The sequence below is a fragment of the Calidris pugnax genome, unplaced genomic scaffold (genome assembly GCF_001431845.1).
Source record: "Calidris pugnax isolate Ruff unplaced genomic scaffold, ASM143184v1 scaffold186, whole genome shotgun sequence".
Taxonomy (NCBI): domain Eukaryota; kingdom Metazoa; phylum Chordata; class Aves; order Charadriiformes; family Scolopacidae; genus Calidris; species Calidris pugnax.
The window spans coordinates 1,386,362-1,408,118 of record NW_015090994.1 but is presented as its reverse complement, the minus strand read 5'-3'; the positions used below and the strand labels follow the sequence as shown (position 1 = coordinate 1,408,118).

Below are 21,757 nucleotides of genomic sequence, written 5' to 3'. Positions count from 1 at the left end.
TACCAGTAAAGAAAAGTGTCACAGAAATCCTTAATGCTTTGCCAGGAATAATAAATAATTTCTAGGATCCTCTCTCTCTGTCTCTTTTCTTTTCTTTTCTTTGCTTTTTTTTTTTTTTTTTTAAGCCTCTGGTGAATTTATTTCTGTATGTGAATGTGTTTCCATTTTTCAAGAAGAAACTTCTAGCAATAATAGGTGGGGCAAAACCAGATTGTGAATATTTTATTATGTGATCTACATATAAGTACTCATTTTAAAATATTTATGAAATATAAATGCATAACTATGAAGGTAATACTTTGTCTAGCCATTAATTTAATATGACAATAATGTCTGTTGTAAGGAAATGGGATCCATTAGTGCTCTCATGGAATATAAAGACTTTATCTCTGTATCACTCTATCTGTGATTTCCAACCCTTGCTGACAATTATACCAAATTATTTCGTAGGTAGAAATTTTGAAAAATTTCATCACTATCATGAACTTGTGTATAATTCATAGACGTCTGTCTCAAATGTTATATATCCACTGCTGAATGTTTGATTACACTTTGGTTTTGATAATTCCAACAATGTGAATCAACAGTAACAATTCATATATTTGAAACAGTTTATGCGGCTATATGTACACTGAAATTAATCTTTTATCCTCAGAACCTTAAAATAATAACTGCCATTCTTTTTTATTGAAATAAAAAACAGATTTTCATAAAACTCCAGTAATATATTTCATAATACTCCCATAAATTCTGATAATAGTTCTTCAGTTTCCGTTTGATGACTCAGACAGTACTATGTACACTGTTTAAATCAGAACTTCTAGATTAGCAAGCAATGTACAGCTCAAAATAGGTTTTTTGTAGAATTAGTCCAATACAGAAACCCTCCCTCCTTCTAAATGAAGAAATAAATTTCAGGTCCAAGAAATAACTGACTGTACACTGTTTAAATCAGAACTTCTAGATTAGCAAGCAATGTACAGCTCAAAATAGGTTTTTTGTAGAATTAGTCCAATACAGAAACCCTCCCTCCTTCTAAATGAAGAAATAAATTTCAGGTCCAAGAAATAACTGACAGATCCATGTGAATTTCTCTCTAAGTATATTTTTGTTCTATTCGAACAAGAACATACAAATAAAAACTATTTCCATGACCAGAATATGCTACAACAGCTCTACTGTGTTGAACCTTGTGCCCCTTGTTTGTTCCAGAATTGGAGGAAAAGAACCAGACTCATGGCTGCAGCTCTCCTTCCACCGGGGAGATCTCCTTCCACTTCGGAGATCATCTTTAAATGATTCTAAGGACAAATATGTATGGACATAGCAGCTGTCAAATTTTTGCCCTCGGATGTAACCTAATTGATGAAAATGTCATCAAATATGACCAGTATTGTACATGAATGCTTGCAATTGAGTAGACTTTTCGCCTCATAAAATATCTATTAATGAAGTAGACTCTGGATTAAATTCAAATATGGACTGTTCACATTGTCGAGAGAGAGTAAGACAGTTCTCAAAAAAACTTAGTCAAAACATTCAGTCCTAAATGTTTTATGACAATACCCAATTTAATCTAATATTAAGTTATCTTATTTTGATGAAACAAACCCATGTAGATGAAACTGAAAGGGTTGTATGTATGTCAGTCTGGAATAAGGGTGTTTGGGCCATTGTTTAAACCCAGATTTATTTTAGAGATTAAGATCCAGGTTTGTGGCATTTAAATCAAAAGACGCAAATCAATGACTTGAGAAGTGTAAGAGGCATTTAATGGGAAGTGATTATCAACCAAGGTGACTTGAGGCTAAATTAGTGAAAATGTAGTCGAACACAATATAGGAAGTCAAATTCAAAGGTCTTCCGAAACAGATGTGATGGCCATTTCTGCCCTACAGTATTTGTAAACTACAGTGGACAAGATGACATATTTTTGTTGGTTTTTTGATTTTGTTTTTTTTTTTAATAGGGGAAGGAAGAACACCACTGTTTTAAGGTCTCTTTTCTGTTCATTCTCCCAGTTATCATTTTAAGAGTCTTGTACTCTGTTCCAGAAGAAAGCATCCACCTCCTCTCACACTGGTCTAAATGATTGATCATCAAGTGGACATCCACCATACAATAAAAAGAAGGGAACTAACTGTACAAATTATATCCTTTCTGTCTCAGGATTTTGCTGTCCTTAGTTTCTTACAGGGTCCCACATTTCTTTTAAATGGGATAGCATTGTTTTAAAGCCTTTGAGAGTTACTTGCCTTACACAGCTCACTTTTTGTTACCACCTGCTCTTGCCTGTGCCACCTCCTCTAGGAGCGATCTGACTTTTGCTTGGCTGGTGAGCTTTACTTCATCCTTCCTCTTCAGCACAAACAACGGTACCTTCAAGTCTCTAGAGGCTAATACTGACTCCTTCTTTCCCTCAATAGTAATAGTCAAACTCCCAACAACTGCTAGGTATTTAGCAATTAATTTTATATTATTTTTTTTTTTAATTTGAGGAAGATTGAGATGAATTGATAAGACTTTTATACATAAACAGCTACTTAGTGCAGGAAGCTGTACTGCATGAGTCATGAAATATAGGCAAAAGAAATCAAAGTAGGGTATTTGAATGTTACAGTGTGCACAGCAGCACAGTGGTTAATGCAGATTCACAGAGAGCGGTGTCCCCAAGGGCGACTGAGTGGAATGGTGATTCCTCTGGTGAATCAGCAGAAGAGGAGGGATAATGGCCTTGCCTTTTAGCTGCTGGGTATTAATCTCTGCAGAGCAGTGCCTGCCATTGCTCAGATGTCAGATGCTGTTTATAACTACGCTGGAAACATAACATGGAACAAAATAGTATCGTTAATTTCTCTTGAGACTGAATATGCATGGTTTAGGTTAGCTATTTTTTCACTACTGCACTTAGTTCCAACATTGTATCAGCAGTATTGTAAGTTTATCTGTGAATTTGTCCAGTTGCTCTCCCAATACATGACCAAAGGACCACAATGTGTTCAGGTGCAAAGGTTTTCACAGCACAGGTGTGACATGTCTCAGGAAGTACCACCTTGTCTTTGCTTGAACCTGCTGCTTTTAATGACATCAGTCAGTGCTAGAGGACAGAGAGAAGCAGCCTCTCTGTCCAGCATCTCTGGGCCAGTTGCAACTGGACAAGTGTTCATCGACTTTCCTTGTCATTCTTTAGACTGAAGACTTCTACTCTTTACTGTCATCCTTTATATGAAGCTATTCCATAATTTGGATCATTCTTTCCACTTTTCCCAGTGCCTTCAGTACTGCCACATTGTTTTAAGGCAGGAAACAAGAATCACAGCCAGTATTCAAGGCTGACTGGTGTCAGATGCGGTGTAGATTTACACAGTGGCATCATAACGCTTTATGTTTTGTTCTCCATCCTAATAATTCCTAACATTTAATTAGACCATTGCTGAGCATTGAACATGTTTTCATAGAGTTATCAATTGTGCATTCATTTCTCTGAAGTGATCCTGATTATCAGGGTGAGATACTGGGAAACCAGGAGTGAGAAAATACCTTTTTCTCCTAACATAGGTGTTTTATAAGTAGATTATTTAAATGTGTGGATAGTTTTAGTTTTACTTTTCAGTCCTGTATTCTTTTATAGTGTGATTTCTCTAGGCAGTATATTGTTTGCTGCTGTCATTTACTTTTTTCTCTACAACTAAATTTGTATTTCTTTAATCCTCTTTTTCTATTGATTCAAACCTGCTACGTGCCTATGCGAGCCTATATTAATACTGGTGTTAGGACTGTTACCAACGAAAACATTTGATGCACTTTCCTATAGCTTTTGGTATGATACAATTAATACCTGTAAGAAAAGAAAATATTTTCCCATTACCCAATGCGAGTTTTCCTCAAATAATATGGTTTTTTTTGTACCGCACGCGGGAACCTTAACACTAAGAGCCCTGCTGCGTTACCTTGAGCGAGAGAGTACGAAACCCTGGGGCAGGGCAGGCTGGAGTAATATGGTTAATTTGGGATACGGTTAATATGGGATAGTTTTGTAGATGTTTAATAATGGACCATATGCAGCAGTGGCAAAATCAATGGAAAGTTATGTCCCATGTTGGCTCATCAAAGAGTCTCTACCACAGCTTGGAGAACACAGCAGCAGTTCTCTGATTGTCTTGGTCACTCAGCACTTTTTCCTGCTGTGTCTGTCAACTGCGTCTGTGTTGCTACAGCCTTTTGTCCTGTGGATTTTTATCTCCTGTGAAGCTGTGTAAAACTGTCAGACCGTTTCATGCAGGCCACTGTGCCACCAGTAAGTACAGAAAGGGTGATATTTTCTCAGGTGCAGAGGTCAACGTAATGCTGATACATCATTTAATTTTTACTGAAACTCTCGTTTAAGGCCTTCATGCAAATTTTCTAAGAAGTTTGGATGACTGTCAAACCACTAACTTTGCTAATTTCAGCAACTGCCATATTTGTGCAAAGTAACAGGTTGATGGTTGGACTAGATCATCTTAAAGGTCCCTTCCAACCTAGACAATTCTATGATTCTGCGTTTCCTTTCTGATTTGATGCTTTTGTTATCTGAAAAAGAGCTATTCGATTTTGCCTTGTTCATTCCTTTCTCTCATTTTGTACTTAAATATTATACTTTCCATTCAAATACCTCAGTGGGGAGCAGGTTGGGTGCTTTTTCACACCAAGGCAGTGAGATGCCATCAGAAATACATGAGGAACCCCTGGCTTTAGCCCTGCCTATAGAGGGCTGGTACTGGCCTGAAGGGCAGGCAGGAGCACTCAGGAGGAAGTGAATGACTTCCTTCCACTGTGAGCACTTCCCCTCTCTAGGGATTATCCCTGCCTCTGACACCCTCTTGTGCTGCACCTTGGGAATAGGGTAACAGTAACCATTTTTCTATGTGAACTTTTACAAATCCTGCCATTTTATCACTAAAATTGTGGTTCCTAACATAACTTGCCGTACGTTTACAGAACAATAGACTCTTGGCGTAGTTTAGCGTTCTATCAAAACTAGTGCTCTTTTGCCAAAAGAGAGGAAATAACTGTCTATTGTTCTGTTCCTGTAGGTGGAGTAAACGGATCTTTAGGGAGTCGCTTATTGCAGTGGGAAGTTATTACAGAATGGCATTAGAGCAGAGACTCGGGGAATATTTACTGAAAGTTCAGTCAAACTTGAAAGCCGTACAGTCACTTAATGTTTATATATCCTGTTTCAGTGCACACCAAACAAGGTTGAAGAGAGGAAGTTATTTCACATCAAATGAATTTTTATTAATCAGAGAGCTTAAAAATAACAAAACAAGTTAGATAATTGAAATCAGTCTGTTTAGATTTTTAGATTTTTTTTTTTTCGAGAGCTTAAAAATAACAAAACAAGTTAGATGATTGAAATCAGTCTGTTGAGATTTTTAGATTTTTTTTTTCCTTAGACAACACTGTAGCCCTCTCCAGGGAAAAAAGAGAAAATTCTCTAGTGCTGAGAGAAATGTGTGATCAGTCCTGCAGTAATTAAAAGGTATTAGACTACTAGTTTGACTTTAACAACTGTGACTTCAGCAGCTGGATACTTGTTTGAAAAATTAATCTGCATCAATACTGTATTAACTGATTCACTTTTGTCTTAATGCCTGAGTCATGCAATTCTATAGAGGAGTTCTCATAGTAATTTTTAACTCGTTTTTCAGTTACAATGATATAAAAACATTTTACATTGTTCAAAGTAAGAGCCCCAATAAGCAATTCATTTTTGTTAAGCACTTGTAGTTTTTAATCTTTATTTTGAGAACAAAAAGATCCATTCAGAAATTTAATCACGTTTCAGCTGTAATTAAGACATTAATATTTTTCTAATATAATTCAAAATAGTGCTTCCCATTTAGCTTTATATAATTTCAGAGACTTCCTGTGTGGGTTTTTTTTTCCAAAACAGAAATGTAAGAGGATTTCCAGTCTGCTACATCATGATTAACAGTGGTCATTGTTTTATTCCTACCAAACTGTTTTCATTTGTTGGTTTGTTTTTTTTTTTAACCCTGAACTGCTTAAGCTTGTAACCTTTGTTACCCTGGACACTGTATGAAAACTGCAGTTTTGAGAAGCACTCCACTTCATAAACCGCGTGCTTGTGATAAAAGGGCAGCAACTGAAATTCAGCTTTAAAAACCTTCTTCTTGTGGTTTTAGAGCAGCTAGGATTGGGCTCTGTAGCCTCCTGAAGCCGGAGGTCTCATTTGTACCCTCGCCATCCGCCCAAGGTTTGTATGGCCCGTGTAGGTGCCACCGAGAGCCCTCTCTCTACAGCAGTGGAGTTTGCCTCAGAGTGGAAGAAATCAGCCAAGGGGAAACCAGTACAAACCTAATACTGATGGTTTACAGTATCTTTCTTGGTGCTTGTGGGGCATCTGTGCACAAAACCATGACGCGCGGGGGGGGGGGGGCGGGACCAGCCTCGCGTCACCAGCTCCAGGGGCGGGGCGAGCCTCTGTGGGCTCCATCGATTACTCGAAGTGCGACTACTGCTGCTTTGGCCGCTACCAGTCCAGAGCGATCGACTGCCGGAACGGTTCCCCCTCCTCTCGCTGCCCCGGAGCCCGCGCCGCTGTCGGGGGAAGGAGGATGGTGAGGGGCAGGCGGGACGGGTCGGGACGGGGCCGGGCGTCCCCGCTCCCCCAGCCCGGGATGCGGAGCGAGCGCGGGGGGAACGGGGAGGGCGAGAAAGAGGGAGCGGGACCGTGAGTAAGCAGCTCCCGGGCCATGCGGGGCCGCGCTCGGGCCTGGGCCTGGCTGCCGGGGGCCGGGGCTGCCCGGGGAAAGGGGAGGCCGCGCTCCCCTCGGTGGGGCCCGGTGCAGGGAGGTGGGCCGCGGCCGCCCGGCTGCCCCCGTGGAGAGCACGGCCAGAATTTCATTGAGGAGCTGGTTGGTTCCACTGATGGGTTTTACTTTGTTCTTTCTAGTTTCGCAACCAGTATGACAACGATGTCACGGTGTGGAGCCCGCAGGTAAAAATCTTCGTAAGCTTGTTACCTGGGTCTTTGCTGGCTGTTCGGTTGTCCTTCCCTCTTGTCCTAGAGATGTGGGAGAGACGCGGGTTGTGTGCAGGGGCACTCAGCTCCCTTGCCGTGCGGGCGGTAGGGTTCTAGAAAGCCATTAGCCAAAGCCATTAGAAGGGCAACAAAGGGGTCTGCTGGTGTCCAGAAGGGCAACAAAGGCAACAACAAAGGGCACCAAAGCTGGTGAGGGGTCTGGAGCACAAGTCTTATGAGGAGAGGCTGAGGGAGCTGGGGGTGTTCAGCCTGGAGAAGAGGAGGCTGAGGGGAGACCTTATTGCTCTCTACAACTCCCTGAAAGGAGGGTGTAGAGAGGTGGGGGTCGGTCTCTTCTCCCAAGTCACAGGCGACAGGACGAGAGGAAATGGCCTCAAGTTACGCCAGGGGAGGTTCAGGCTGGATATTAGGAAACATTTTTTCACGGAAAGGGTTCTCAGGCATTGGAATGGGCTGCCCAGGGAGGTGGTTGAGGCCCTATCCCTGGAGGTGTTCAAAAGTCAGGTTGATGAAGTGCTGGGAGGTATGGTTTAGTGATGGTGATGCTTCTTGTTTGTTGTGCGGGTGTCTATTTTTGTCAGTCAGGTTGATGGTTGGACAAGATGATCTTTAAGGTCCCTTCCAACCTAGAAGACTCTGTGATTCTGTGTTTGAACCCGAGGGATGCTTAGGTGGGACTCGAGGTGGTCCCTCGAAATCCTTCAGGTGGTTTTCTGAATGTACCTGTGAGGTAGAAAATAGATGCTATCAAGCCCGTGTAGGTGCCACCGAGAGCCCTCTCTCTACAGCAGTGGAGTTTGCCTCAGAGTGGAAGAAATCAGCCAAGGGGAAACCAGTACAAACCTAATACTGATGGTTTACAGTATCTTTCTTGGTGCTTGTGGGGCATCTGTGCACAAAACCATGATTCAGAGAACAAATTCCCAAAGGTGTTTTAGAGGTAGCTTTTGTTAAGCTGGCAGTGGTGAGGGTTTTTTAATCAATTTTTAAATACTAACTGCGACTGCATTTATCCCCATGTACTCCTCTCCATAGCCAAGGGTTTCATGTAACCCAAAACACACTTGTAACAGCGGCTGTAACAACTGTTTGCTCCCATGTTCTTCATACCCTGTGAATATAAAGAACAAAGAGGCGATTCTCTCCAAGTACAAAGACAATAGCACACGCATGCTATTTTACAGCAGTGCCTTTATCTTCAACAGGTTTAAAATCGCTACAGCTTTTTTGCACCCAGTAAAATGGCTAACGTGGGTTTTTAGTAAGAAAAGAAAATATTTTCCCATTACCCAATGCGAGTTTTCCTCAAATAATATGGTTTTTTTTGTACCGCACGCGGGAACCTTAACACTAAGAGCCCTGCTGCGTTACCTTGAGCGAGAGAGTACGAAACCCTGGGGCAGGGCAGGCTGGAGGAGTGAGTGCAGAGGAGGGCTACGAAGCTGGTGAAGGGCCTGGAAAACAAATCCTATGAAGAGCGGCTGAAGGAGCTGGGGCTGTTTAGTATGAGGAAGAGGAGGCTGAGAGGAGACCTCATCACTCTCTACAACTACTTGAAAGGACACTGTAGAGAGGTTGGTGCTGGTCTCTTCTCACAGGTAATTAACAATAGAACGAGAGAAAACGGCTTCAAGCTCCAACAGGGTAGGTTTAGACTGAACATTAGGAAGGAATTTTTCACCGAAAGAGTGGTCGGGCATTGGAACAGGCTGCCCAGGGAGGGGGTGGAGTCACCATCCCTGGCTGTGTTTAAGGGCCGTTTAGATGCAGTGCTGAGGGACATGGTGTAGGGGAGGACTTTGTAGAGTAGGGGAGATGGTTGGACTCGATGATCCCAAGGGTCTCTTCCAACCTAGAGCGGGACGGGTCGGGACGGGGCCGGGCGTCCCCGCTCCCCCAGCCCGGGATGCGGAGCGAGCGCGGGGGGAACGGGGAGGGCGAGAAAGAGGGAGCGGGACCGTGAGTAAGCAGTTCCCGGGCCATGCGGGGCCGCGCTCGGGCCTGGGCCTGGCTGCCGGGGGCCGGGGCTGCCCGGGGAAAGGGGAGGCCGCGCTCCCCTCGGTGGGGCCCGGTGCAGGGAGGTGGGCCGCGGCCGCCCGGCTGCCCCCGTGGAGAGCACGGCCAGAATTTCATTGAGGAGCTGGTTGGTTCCACTGATGGGTTTTACTTTGTTCTTTCTAGTTTCGCAACCAGTATGACAACGATGTCACGGTGTGGAGCCCGCAGGTAAAAATCTTCGTAAGCTTGTTACCTGGGTCTTTGCTGGCTGTTCGGTTGTCCTTCCCTCTTGTCCTAGAGATGTGGGAGAGACGCGGGTTGTGTGCAGGGGCACTCAGCTCCCTTGCCGTGCGGGCGGTAGGGTTCTAGAAAGCCATTAGCCAAAGCCATTAGAAGGGCAACAAAGGGGTCTGCTGGTGTCCAGAAGGGCAACAAAGGCAACAACAAAGGGCACCAAAGCTGGTGAGGGGTCTGGAGCACAAGTCTTATGAGGAGAGGCTGAGGGAGCTGGGGGTGTTCAGCCTGGAGAAGAGGAGGCTGAGGGGAGACCTTATTGCTCTCTACAACTCCCTGAAAGGAGGGTGTAGAGAGGTGGGGGTCGGTCTCTTCTCCCAAGTCACAGGCGACAGGACGAGAGGAAATGGCCTCAAGTTACGCCAGGGGAGGTTCAGGCTGGATATTAGGAAACATTTTTTCACGGAAAGGGTTCTCAGGCATTGGAATGGGCTGCCCAGGGAGGTGGTTGAGGCCCTATCCCTGGAGGTGTTCAAAAGACAGGTTGATGAAGTGCTGGGAGGTATGGTTTAGTGATGGTGATGCTTCTTGTTTGTTGTGCGGGTGTCTGTTTTTGTCAGTCAGGTTGATGGTTGGACAAGATGATCTTTAAGGTCCCTTCCAACCTAGAAGACTCTGTGATTCTGTGTTTGAACCCGAGGGATGCTTAGGTGGGACTCGAGGTGGTCCCTCGAAATCCTTCAGGCGGTTTTCTGAATGTACCTGTGAGGTAGAAAATAGATGCTATCAACACTGGGGGTTGGACTAGATGATCTTTAAAGGTCCCTTCTAACCCAAACCATCCTATGAAAGATTTACAAACCTATACTCAAATCTTGATAAGGAAGGTATCAAAAAGCACGAAGCTGAGCTTAAATCTCTGCAGTGTTATGGTACTGCTGGGCCATTCTCTCTCTTATTCACCAGCTAATATTGGAAAGGAGTTATTTAGTTTAAAATTGGGAAGAACTTTTTTTTTATTAAGAGCTTTACTGTATTCAGATTTTACAGAACAAAATTAAGTTGTTTGCTGCTTAAGTAAGAATATGCTGACGTCTCCAAGTGTGTGACATAACAACAACTATTTCTCTTTTTGCACACCCAGTTTTTACTGCCTTGTAAGCCCCTCTGTGAATGTCTGTACCCATATGGTAATCTGAGATGCTGATTTTTGTAGTATGAATTCACAGATCTTTATTTTCTAAATTGAAATGGTTACAAACATTGCTGTTGAATAAATTTCATGTATAAGGCTTATAACATTGAGAGCTAGAACATGACAGTGATTAAATGCCATATTATTTTGTAATGCAGTTTACATTGTGCTTCAGTTATGAAGCCTGTGCAGCTGAGTGTCCCTGGTTTCCCATGTTGTGGAATGTTAGGGAGGCTTCGTGTGATCTCTGCACTTAAGATTATATTGAGATTTGCACTTGAATTTGAAATTTTATTACCTCTGAATCAGTTTCACATTGCGTATTGTTAATAAAAACAAACACTGTGTGTTCTAAAACACATGCAGGTTGTGTTGGCTTCAAAATAAATATTCTAGAACTTGAAAAGCAAGTGTCAGTTCAGGTATTTAATGTCACCTCTTCTCTTGATAGGGACTTTTTAAGATAGGACACTTATGAAAAGTCAGAGTCTTGAAAATTGACTTGTTTATAGAATTAGCAAAACTAAAAATTTATTTTAAATGCAAATAGCAAATTGTATTAGTGTAAAGCTAATATATCATTAGCTTGTAGGTTTGTATTACCACTGAAAATCTTCATCGTGTAGTAGTACTGTTTAAAAGATACATTTTTCAACATGCATGGTAACAGAGCAAGTTTTGTAATTTCCACCCTATATGAAGACAACGTTGACTATTTGAATGTTCTTTAGTCAATACCAGGATAGCTGTAGATGGCTTTGAACTGTTTTCATCCTTCTTAATGACTGTGTTTCTTTGGCGGATTCTGTATCAGGAACTTTAATTTTCAATTTTTTAATCTATCTGTTACTTTAAAAGTTACTTTAAAAACTATAACATTCTCTTGAGACTTAGTAGAGATTGTGAAGTCATCAACAATGCTAATTTCTGTCTTTTTTAATAACTTGCCTTAAAATATGAATAGTGTTGTAAAAAATAGTCTTTTGTAAAAAAGACATTTAAAATTGCTACTCTGCTGCAATGACTGCTCCATATATTCCTGTAGGTGAGGTGGTGATATGATGCCATAATGGCTCTTGGCATTGTTAATACAGGAGGAAAGAGTAGCAATATTTTATTGGGAGATGTTTTAAAATACTGTTGTAAAGAAAAGGAAATAGGAGATTAAAGGCTAGAAGGGGTTTCACACTTTTGCAGCCTTTCAGGTCATTCATGAAAGTTGATAAATACATGTTGGACAGGTCACAGTGATTCTGTACTGCTCTTGGGCAGGGGACATCCCATGTTACTGAAATTCCTTTAGAACTTAGTGAATGAAATGGAACATTAGGGTATTTTAAGCATCTAATGAACCTCTAGACAAATCAAAAGCCTTTAAGAAAAGAAAAGTAATAACGCTTTATGAACAATGGGACTGATAGAAGGTGATTTCCTGTAGTTTGTCCCCAGTACATTCCACTGGGATAGCTGCTACATCCCACTGCATCACAACTGGGAGGAGGCAACTCTGTGCTGCAGTTACTAATTCCAGCACTTGCACAGCAGCAGTGAACAAACTAACTATTTGCCATGGGCTGCTCAACCAGAGTACAGAAAATTAGCTACTTTGCCCTCAGTGATTTGCAAATAAAAGGATGTTGTCTCATTTTAACCTGCAAAGCTCCTGGCTGCCTTTGCAGAATTTGTGAGGAGTCAATTGTATCTGAGACCTCTACTCCTCTTTCAGACTTCACTGCAGTTGACTAATAACTTGTTCAGAAGTTATTGGGGAATGGATGGTGCGACACAACAATTGCATAAGGCTCATTTCTTCAGGAAACTCGATTAAAAGTTAAGCATCCAACTTTGGTTGGAAGTTCCGTCTTTGAATCACATTGTGTCAAATAGTGATTGGTCTGAGGACAGTGACAAGTCTTACAATTCTAATAATGTCAGGATTATTCATCTTTTCTTTTCTAGCTTTCCTTTTTCTTTGCATGCAGTAGTGAGCAGCTTTGAGATGGCCAGATTTATGTGGGTTAATGGTGAGGCATTTAAAAAAGATTAGTGAGGAAGTCTAATGATTGTAGCCTTAAACTGTGTTATGTAGTCAGTGTACTTGTTGGAGTGAGGGAATCAAAGGTCTGAAAATCAAGGACCATTGAAAATTGATACAGAGGATTAATTTTAGAATTATTAACTCTGATTATTTTTTTTCCTGTAGGGCCGAATTCATCAAATAGAGTATGCCATGGAGGCTGTGAAACAAGGTTCAGCCACTGTGGGGCTGAAATCGAAAACACATGCTGTGCTGGTTGCTCTAAAGGTAACTTCAAAACAGTGCTCTTGGGACAATAATGTTACTAGAAAAGTTTTGGTTTGTCAAATTAGTTTTGCGCAGTCTGAAGTTGGACATGTGATGTAAATCTGCAATCACAGTTTCCTATTGCTGGAGTACCAGTATAGAACTACAAATACTTTTGGTGCCTATGCAAAGCAGATTGTCACAAAATGATGAAGGAAATAAGTGAAAGACTTTTTACCTCTAAAAGTTGCGTTCCTTTTTTTTCTTTTTTTTTCCTGTAGGTATTAAGAAGGAAACTATTTCTTTTCCCAAAGCTTGAGTGAATGTCTGTTCTTTCTTTCTGACAGCCTCCTGCTGAAGTGGAATTAGATTTTTCTTGCCTTCTGTTGCAAGTTTATAATTTTTTTAATATTTTTTTTTTATTGTTTCATGATCATATTCAGTTCTTGCTATAAATGTTAGCAGATTTCTCCACAGTGCTTGGCAAACTGTTCAGACTGCCACATAGTTTTCTCCTTTTATGCACAGAGAGCACAGTCTGAGCTGGCAGCTCATCAGAAAAAAATCCTGTACGTTGACAACCATATTGGTATCTCAATTGCTGGACTCACTGCTGATGCAAGACTCTTGTGGTGAGTATCTGGGTTGTTGACATACACAGTTCTGCAATAATGAGGGAAAGTTCAGTTGTAGCCTATTGCCAATGACATTTTATGATCAGCTAAGGATTAGTCTTGAGTTACTGCTCCGGTGGACTATGCCAAAGACCTCAGCGTGAAACGCTGGCAGATTTTTAACTAGTTGGCAGAAATCTCATTTGTTTTGCCCAGAATTTTGCTCTTTGCTTTTGTTACTCCTAAGACAGCCCTGTCTGGCTTCCTCGGTGCGATGATGGGGTTTCCACACAGTCTGAGAAAGGAGCAGCTGCTACAGCCCATCACTTATTTCTTTGTGTACCCACCCTGAAGGAGGTTATTAAATAAGATACACTGCTGTGTGTGTCAGCTTCAGGGGGGCTTGCTTTTTACCTGTTGGCCACGTAGCTTCATCACATGAGGTAAATGTACCCAAAAGGAGGAGTACTCCTCAGTTTGGTGGGACGTTTTAGTTGCTTTAGTTACAAAAAGAAATCTTACCATTTAACTGTGGCTTTTTCCCAGATGATCTGTCTGTTGCCTGCATGAACTCCTACCTTCTTTGCATTTGTATGGCTGAAATAATAAAAGACTCTTTCGAGCCTGTGGTCAGCTTTCTAAATAACAATGATAGGTCATGATAAAATGGCCTTATGGAATGCCTTTGACCCTTTTTCTCAACAAGCAGAGCTGAAACAAAAATGCACTTACCAGAACAGACTAGTATTGTGGCAAAAACTCATTGTGACTTCCATCTATGCGTTTGATTTATTTTCTTTTTCCTTCTCCTAGTATTGTGGCAAAAACTCATTGTGACTTTCATCTATGTGTTTGATTTATTTTTTTTCCTTCTCTTTTTTTTTTTTTTCCCCTTTTTTCCTCCTAGCAATTTCATGCGTCAGGAGTGTCTGGACTCTAGGTTTGTGTTTGATAGACCTCTTCCAGTTTCTCGCCTAGTGTCACTAATTGGAAGCAGTATCCTTTGGTTTTTTTACACTTGTAACACTTCTGTAGTTTTTTAGTTGTTCATAAAATGATTTTCATATATCACAGCTTGAAAGTCGTATTAAATTTTAAAAGTTAATTCAAAGTTAATTCTTCTTTATTCGCATGGCTGGAATATTTTTCAGAGAATATCCCATAATATGCACTGAACTGGTAGAGAATCAATGAAGTGCTGCCCGACGTTTAACAGAGCACTGGTTTTCTGTCTTTGGAGGTGGGTGAGGAGAGATGACTGCAGTGTTCAGAATGTGGTTGTTTACTGGATTGCAGCCCCTCACTCAGAGATTATTTCTTTTGGTGGCAACTTCTGTCTCTGCCTGGAACGCAGCAGAAGCCTTGTATTTTGTCAGGTGTCTAGAAAAAGCTCCAAGAGATAAGAAATTAAATGAAGCTGGTTGAATGCACCACCCAGTTATTTCAGGAAAGCTAATTGTTACATTTTCCTTTAGTGAAAAAGAAGTTGGTATCCCAATTAAGTTGTGTGATTTGTTTCTTTGGAACATAATCTTCACTCCTGCAAAAAGATTTGTGAAGGCTTTATGATGATTTTGGTGCATCTCCGTTGGGGTTAGGGAAATTAACATGTTATTTTGAGATTGTTTCCTTAGTTTACTTAAGAAACCCAGATACCAACGCAGCGTTACGGCAGAAGACCGTACGGTGTGGGACTCCTCATTGCAGGTTATGATGTAAGTAAGCTGTGCCAGTTCCTCTTGGTTTAGAAGAAAATGTGCTTAATGTCATTTTATACAACAGAGAGACAATAAGAGGGGAAGATGGAAGAGGCAAACTCATCAAAATTGTGTGAAGAGGGAAGCAATTTTCTGTATCTTACCTTAAAACATAGCTTTTAAAAATGTTAGTTTTTAAAAAATGTTAATTTAAAAATGTTAATTAATAGCTAATCCTACCTACACTTACGAGGTGTACAGTTGCAAAAATAGAAACCTAATTAGTTACTGCAAAAGTCAGATTTGTTTGTGTTTTAAGGGATCAAAATGTTGATCCCACGATGACACTAATTATTTAACTCTTGGTTGCGGATGTTCGAAAACTATTATTTTAAATACTTTTTATAAAAAATGGATGTGGAAATCATCGCTGGCCTCTCTCTTACTTGTTTGGCAACAGCAGTTCAATTAATGCAGCACGTGCAGAATCTCTGACCTCAGGATTTTTGACATGAGGAAAGCTGAAGGAAACTTGTCTTGCCTGAAACCAAAATGGATGTGGAAATCATCGCTGGCCTCTCTCTTACTTGTTTGGCAACAGCAGTTCAATTAATGCAGCACGTGCAGAATCTCTGACCTCAAGATTTTTGACATGAGGAAAGTTGAAGGAAACTTGTCTTGCCTGAAACCTTGCACAGCATGGTTAAGTCTACAGCAAGCAAAACTGTTTTAGAAAATACTGTAGAAGGAAACTTGTCTTGCCTGAAACCTTGCATGGCATGGTTAAGCCTACAGCAAGTTTTTACTTTTGTGCAGATCAGACAGAAAGTGTGTAAAATATCTACTGCAAGTGATGAAGTAGGAAGCATACGTAAGCAGAGTACAGTTTATGGAACAGAGAGAAACATTTTTGGTGGCAGCTATTCTGCCCACATAAAAACCTACAGATAAGTGCATACATATAAGCTATGTGATGTACCATGAAGCAAAACTGTTTTAGAAAATACTGTGTTTCAGCAGCAGACTTAATATGAATTTATATATCTGTTTTACGTTCTGTGGGGTCTTTTTCTCTCTTTGCAGGATATGGGTCCTCACATCTTCCAGACTTGTCCCTCTGCAAACTATTTTGACTGCAAAGCAATGTCCATTGGTGCTCGCTCACAGTCAGCACGGACTTACTTGGAGAGGCACATGGCTGAATTTATTGACTGTGAGTAATGAAACCTTGTCTACTTAACGGGATGCATCAATTAAGCCATTTGTTTTCTGCTATTGTTCTGTTCTTTTGCGTTTAGTAAGATAGGAAGACAAATTTTGGGAGCCGAGTTTGCTGTGTCAACCTGCATGAAGACAAAATTGTAGAGAAGAGGTTACAAATCTTCATGTCTAACATCTGGATGCTTATTACACCTAATGAAAAGAGAAGTTGTGCTCAGAGGGGAGAAAAAAGAAAGGCCTCTGCCCTGTTTAACCCAGGGAAAGAACAATCTTTCTGTATCAGAGTAGGATTTAGGTGGTGCATTTAAAATGATGGATTTATTTTTATATGAAACAGCGATGAGAAGGCTACTGAATGGCTGCTTGGGGAAAAAATAGTGTGATTATCACTGCGTGTGAGGCAAGGCAGGTGCCAAAATCAGATAGGTTTGACCACAAATGTAGGGATGGGATGGTTTCTTGAGGAATACTTTTATAACCAGCTGTGTGATCAGCACTAGACATACCAAAGGAGTTCTGGAAGTCAAGGTGATTTTCTAGTTCTCAACTGCGAATGGGAAGAAGAGGAAATGAGTGTCTAGAGATAATACCATACATTTTGTAAATGTCTTTCTGATTTCATTTGAAGGTAATCTAAATGAGCTAGTTAAACATGGCCTGCGTGCCCTGAGGGAGACTCTTCCTGCTGAACAGGATCTGACCACCAAGGTAAATAAATACTAGGTTTTCTTAACAAGAAATTTTACTGCTACTGTTACTAGAAATTACTGTGACAAAATTCATGGCACTTGGCCAGTATGGCTGGCACTGGAATTTGGAACTGAATACTGATAGATAGTATCATCTTCATCTCATGTCAACAGTTTATCTACAGTTTCCTTAATTACATCAGGTTTAATTTTCTTCACAAAAATTATGCTTTCTCTAAATAAGACATTGTTTGCCTGGTTGCTTCATTCTATTTTAAACTTTGATCAGTGTTTAAGATCCATTACATACAACTAGAACCACAACTTTACATTATAAGTACAATCAGTGACTCACCTGGGAGGTGAGGGAAGGTCATGCACAAACGGTTGAGGATCCAGCATCAAAAAGTTGCTGAAACTTCTGGCAACAAATTGAGGAACTGCTGAACAGGGAAACTCAAAGGATATCCATTATTCCATGTTCTGCTTGTGGTTGATCTGTCCTCTTCCATATTTAATATATTTTTTTTTTATTCTTAGCCAACCTTTGATTTTTAGAACTCTTAAAATAATGAAAATGCGAAATAAGATTAAAATAAGTGGTTTTGAAAAATTATGCACGTTATCAAAAAGAAAACAAAACACTGAAAGAAACTGAAATCCTTGAAAAGTGATTTTTCTTACAAGATTTTGAAACAGAATAGGTTTTGTTGGGAGTAAATCTGCCTCCCTTCCCTTTTCTAGTACAATCTACCAAAGAGGGCGTTGTTCAAAATTTCCGTTTTTCCTTCAGTAGCCACAAACAGCACAATGGGCCTCTCTGTCACGGGAGGAAACTTCCATTTGTGTCACAGGCGAAAGCTGCAAAGCCACAGAGCTGTTAGCAGAAAAATGCTTCTCACTCCTTTCAAAACTTTGCTTAACAGAATGTTTCCATTGGAATTGTTGGCAAAGACATGGAGTTTACCATTTATGATGACGACGATGTAGCACCATTCCTAGAAGGTCTTGAGGAGAGACCACAGAGAAAGGTATGTGTGTTAGAGAGAAACAAACAGGCTTTGTTGAAAGATAACATTTCGTGATACATCACCTCTCTCACATTTATATTTATGACATTTAACCCTCTCTACTATTATCGTAGCATTTTAGGGAGGGGATTTTTCAAATTTGAAGTTGCTACATGAAAACCATATAGTGTTGGCTGGAGACTAAGATGTATATAAAGTCAATTTACGAAGCAAAACTGTTTTAGAAAATACTGTGTTTCAGCAGCAGACTTAATATGAATTTATATATCTGTTTTACGTTCTGTGGGGTCTTTTTCTCTCTTTGCAGGATATGGGTCCTCACATCTTCCAGACTTGTCCCTCTGCAAACTATTTTGACTGCAAAGCAATGTCCATTGGTGCTCGCTCACAGTCAGCACGGACTTACTTGGAGAGGCACATGGCTGAATTTATTGACTGTGAGTAATGAAACCTTGTCTACTTAACGGGATGCATCAATTAAGCCATTTGTTTTCTGCTATTGTTCTGTTCTTTTGCGTTTAGTAAGATAGGAAGACAAATTTTGGGAGCCGAGTTTGCTGTGTCAACCTGCATGAAGACAAAATTGTAGAGAAGAGGTTACAAATCTTCATGTCTAACATCTGGATGCTTATTACACCTAATGAAAAGAGAAGTTGTGCTCAGAGGGGAGAAAAAAGAAAGGCCTCTGCCCTGTTTAACCCAGGGAAAGAACAATCTTTCCGTATCGGAGTAGGATTTAGGTGGTGCATTTAAAATGATGGGTTTATTTTTATATGAAACAGCGATGAGAAGGCTACTGAATGGCTGCTTGGGGAAAAAATAGTGTGATTATCACTGCGTGTGAGGCAAGGCAGGTGCCAAAATCAGATAGGTTTGACCACAAATGTAGGGATGGGATGGTTTCTTGAGGAATACTTTTATAACCAGCTGTGTGATCAGCACTAGACATACCAAAGGAGTTCTGGAAGTCAAGGTGATTTTCTAGTTCTCAACTGCGAATGGGAAGAAGAGGAAATGAGTGTCTAGAGATAATACCATACATTTTGTAAATGTCTTTCTGATTTCATTTGAAGGTAATCTAAATGAGCTAGTTAAACATGGCCTGCGTGCCCTGAGGGAGACTCTTCCTGCTGAACAGGATCTGACCACCAAGGTAAATAAATACTAGGTTTTCTTAACAAGAAATTTTACTGCTACTGTTACTAGAAATTACTGTGACAAAATTCATGGCACTTGGCCAGTATGGCTGGCACTGGAATTTGGAACTGAATACTGATAGATAGTATCATCTTCATCTCATGTCAACAGTTTATCTACAGTTTCCTTAATTACATCAGGTTTAATTTTCTTCACAAAAATTATGCTTTCTCTAAATAAGACATTGTTTGCCTGGTTGCTTCATTCTATTTTAAACTTTGATCAGTGTTTAAGATCCATTACATACAACTAGAACCACAACTTTACATTATAAGTACAATCAGTGACTCACCTGGGAGGTGAGGGAAGGAAATGCACAAACAGTTGGTTGAGGATCCAGCATCAAAAAGTTGCTGAAACTTCTGGCAACAAATTGAGGAACTGCTGAACAGGGAAACTCAAAGGATATCCATTATTCCATGTTCTGCTTGTGGTTGATCTGTCCTCTTCCATATTTAATATATTTTTTTTTTATTCTTAGCCAACCTTTGATTTTTAGAACTCTTAAAATAATGAAAATGCGAAATAAGATTAAAATAAGTGGTTTTGAAAAATTATGCACGTTATCAAAAAGAAAACAAAACACTGAAAGAAACTGAAATCCTTGAAAAGTGATTTTTCTTACAAGATTTTGAAACAGAATAGGTTTTGTTGGGAGTAAATCTGCCTCCCTTCCCTTTTCTAGTACAATCTACCAAAGAGGGCGTTGTTCAAAATTTCCGTTTTTCCTTCAGTAGCCACAAACAGCACAATGGGCCTCTCTGTCACGGGAGGAAACTTCCATTTGTGTCACAGGCGAAAGCTGCAAAGCCACAGAGCTGTTAGCAGAAAAATGCTTCTCACTCCTTTCAAAACTTTGCTTAACAGAATGTTTCCATTGGAATTGTTGGCAAAGACATGGAGTTTACCATTTATGATGACGACGATGTAGCACCATTCCTAGAAGGTCTTGAGGAGAGACCACAGAGAAAGGTATGTGTGTTAGAGAGAAACAAACAGGCTTTGTTGAAAGATAACATTTCGTGATACATCACCTCTCTCACATTTATATTTATGACATTTAACCCTCTCTACTATTATCGTAGCATTTTAGGGAGGGGATTTTTCAAATCTGAAGTTACTACATGAAAACCATATAATGTTGGCTGGACACAAGATGTATATAAAGTCAATTTACGCTGAATTGGTCACAAGCCTTTCCAAAGTAGTCTTCTTTCCTCATCTATGATCAAATCCTGGTTTTCATGGTTTTTTGCAACAGAAGTGGCTACATGTGTTTCTCATGCCTGCCCCAAGAGCCCAGCTCTGTCCTGCTCCCTGCTTAATTTGGGTAACACTTTGGAGAAGCTCTTTGCTGACATGGGCTCCACTGGTGCACTCATGATGCTCAATCCAGGATAAAGCTGATTTGTCAAGTCTTGTTTTCTACCCTTCTATAATATATATATTTTTTTTTTCTCTCTTTAAGCCTGCTCCACCTGCTGATGAACCTGCAGAAAAGGCAGAGGAGCCCATGGAGCACTAGTTGGTGGATGAGTTCCTCTGCGTTAATGTATGGCTAATTATCCAGGAACGTTTATCCATTTGCTGGTAACTTTATCCTCACCTTATATGCATTTTCTGCCGATACGTTCTGAGGATTACTCTTAAAAAAAAAAAAAGAAAGAAACCAACCCACCTATCCTTAAAAGGTAGACAGGAGGCCATAATTGGGTGTATTTTCTTTGACAAGAAAGGTGTAATCATTTTCTAAATAGTACACGATACTGTTTTTTAATGAAAAGCATACTGTCTTTAACTTGTAAGGACAAGTGGAAATAAATCACTTTCTTGGAATCTGCTGCGGGTTTGTTTGTTTTTATTTTTAATCTGAACAAATGATGATTTTGAATCATTGTGCTTCTGTCATATCAAGGTGCCACCATGTATTTGACCATTAGGTACCGTCTCTAAATGGGGTGCTCTTGGCAGCTCTTGAGCTGAGGGGGGTTTAAAATGCCCCCAAATCAGTGAAATAGCTGTGGAACAAGCAGCACACCGTGTGTTTCCCCGTGTCACCTTCACCAAACTCAACTTGGAAAGACATTTCTGGCTTTGAGCATTTACCAAAAAACATGGTAGGTGGAATGGGCGTGAAGCTGCCAGCCAGCTCGTGTTTTTGGTTTTTGCTTTTTTGAGTGTTTTTTTTAACTCTTTTTAAACACTTTAGTAAATCCCAGCTCATATTGAACTGAAACAAATCACTCTGTTTCTTTAGAGCCATCGGCCCGGCCTGGGGGGTAGAAAAGGTTTTTTGGGTGGATGCACGTAGGGGATTGATACTGCTCAATGGACTTCAAAAATAAATAAAAAAGTAAATTGCTAAAAAGCCTGTATCTTGTCTCAATTAACAAAACACGGTGATGGTATGAACAGGCCTTAAATACAGTGTTGAATCCAGTTAAACAGTTCAGTCCTGAAAATATTAACAAAACGGTGATGGCAGGGATGTGTGTTTGCTTTCAAGCAGCAGACAAAGCTGCCCTTGGTTGTTTTTTTTTTTTTTT

General features: G+C 40.5%; 1 protein-coding gene across 2 annotated transcripts; it reads left to right on the top strand.

Annotated features, from left to right (window-relative positions):
* Positions 1 to 6,491: 6,491 nt before the first annotated feature.
* On the top strand, positions 6,492 to 21,051 carry LOC106895429 (proteasome subunit alpha type-1). 2 transcript variants are annotated; one of them, XM_014954849.1, is made up of 10 exons: positions 6,492 to 6,626; positions 6,962 to 7,006; positions 12,682 to 12,783; positions 13,291 to 13,394; positions 14,284 to 14,372; positions 15,021 to 15,091; positions 16,157 to 16,286; positions 16,923 to 17,002; positions 17,910 to 18,014; positions 20,680 to 21,051. In XM_014954849.1, exons 1-10 carry the CDS (start codon positions 6,624 to 6,626, stop codon positions 20,734 to 20,736), a joined length of 786 nt encoding a protein of 261 aa, XP_014810335.1. In that variant the 5' UTR covers positions 6,492 to 6,623; the 3' UTR covers positions 20,737 to 21,051. The 2 variants fall into 2 exon arrangements, with proteins under 2 accessions (XP_014810335.1, XP_014810336.1); XM_014954850.1 differs by lacking the exon at positions 6,962 to 7,006 and adding an exon at positions 9,233 to 9,277 and having other exon boundaries at positions 6,494 to 6,626.
* The last annotated feature ends 706 nt before the right edge of the window (positions 21,052 to 21,757 follow it).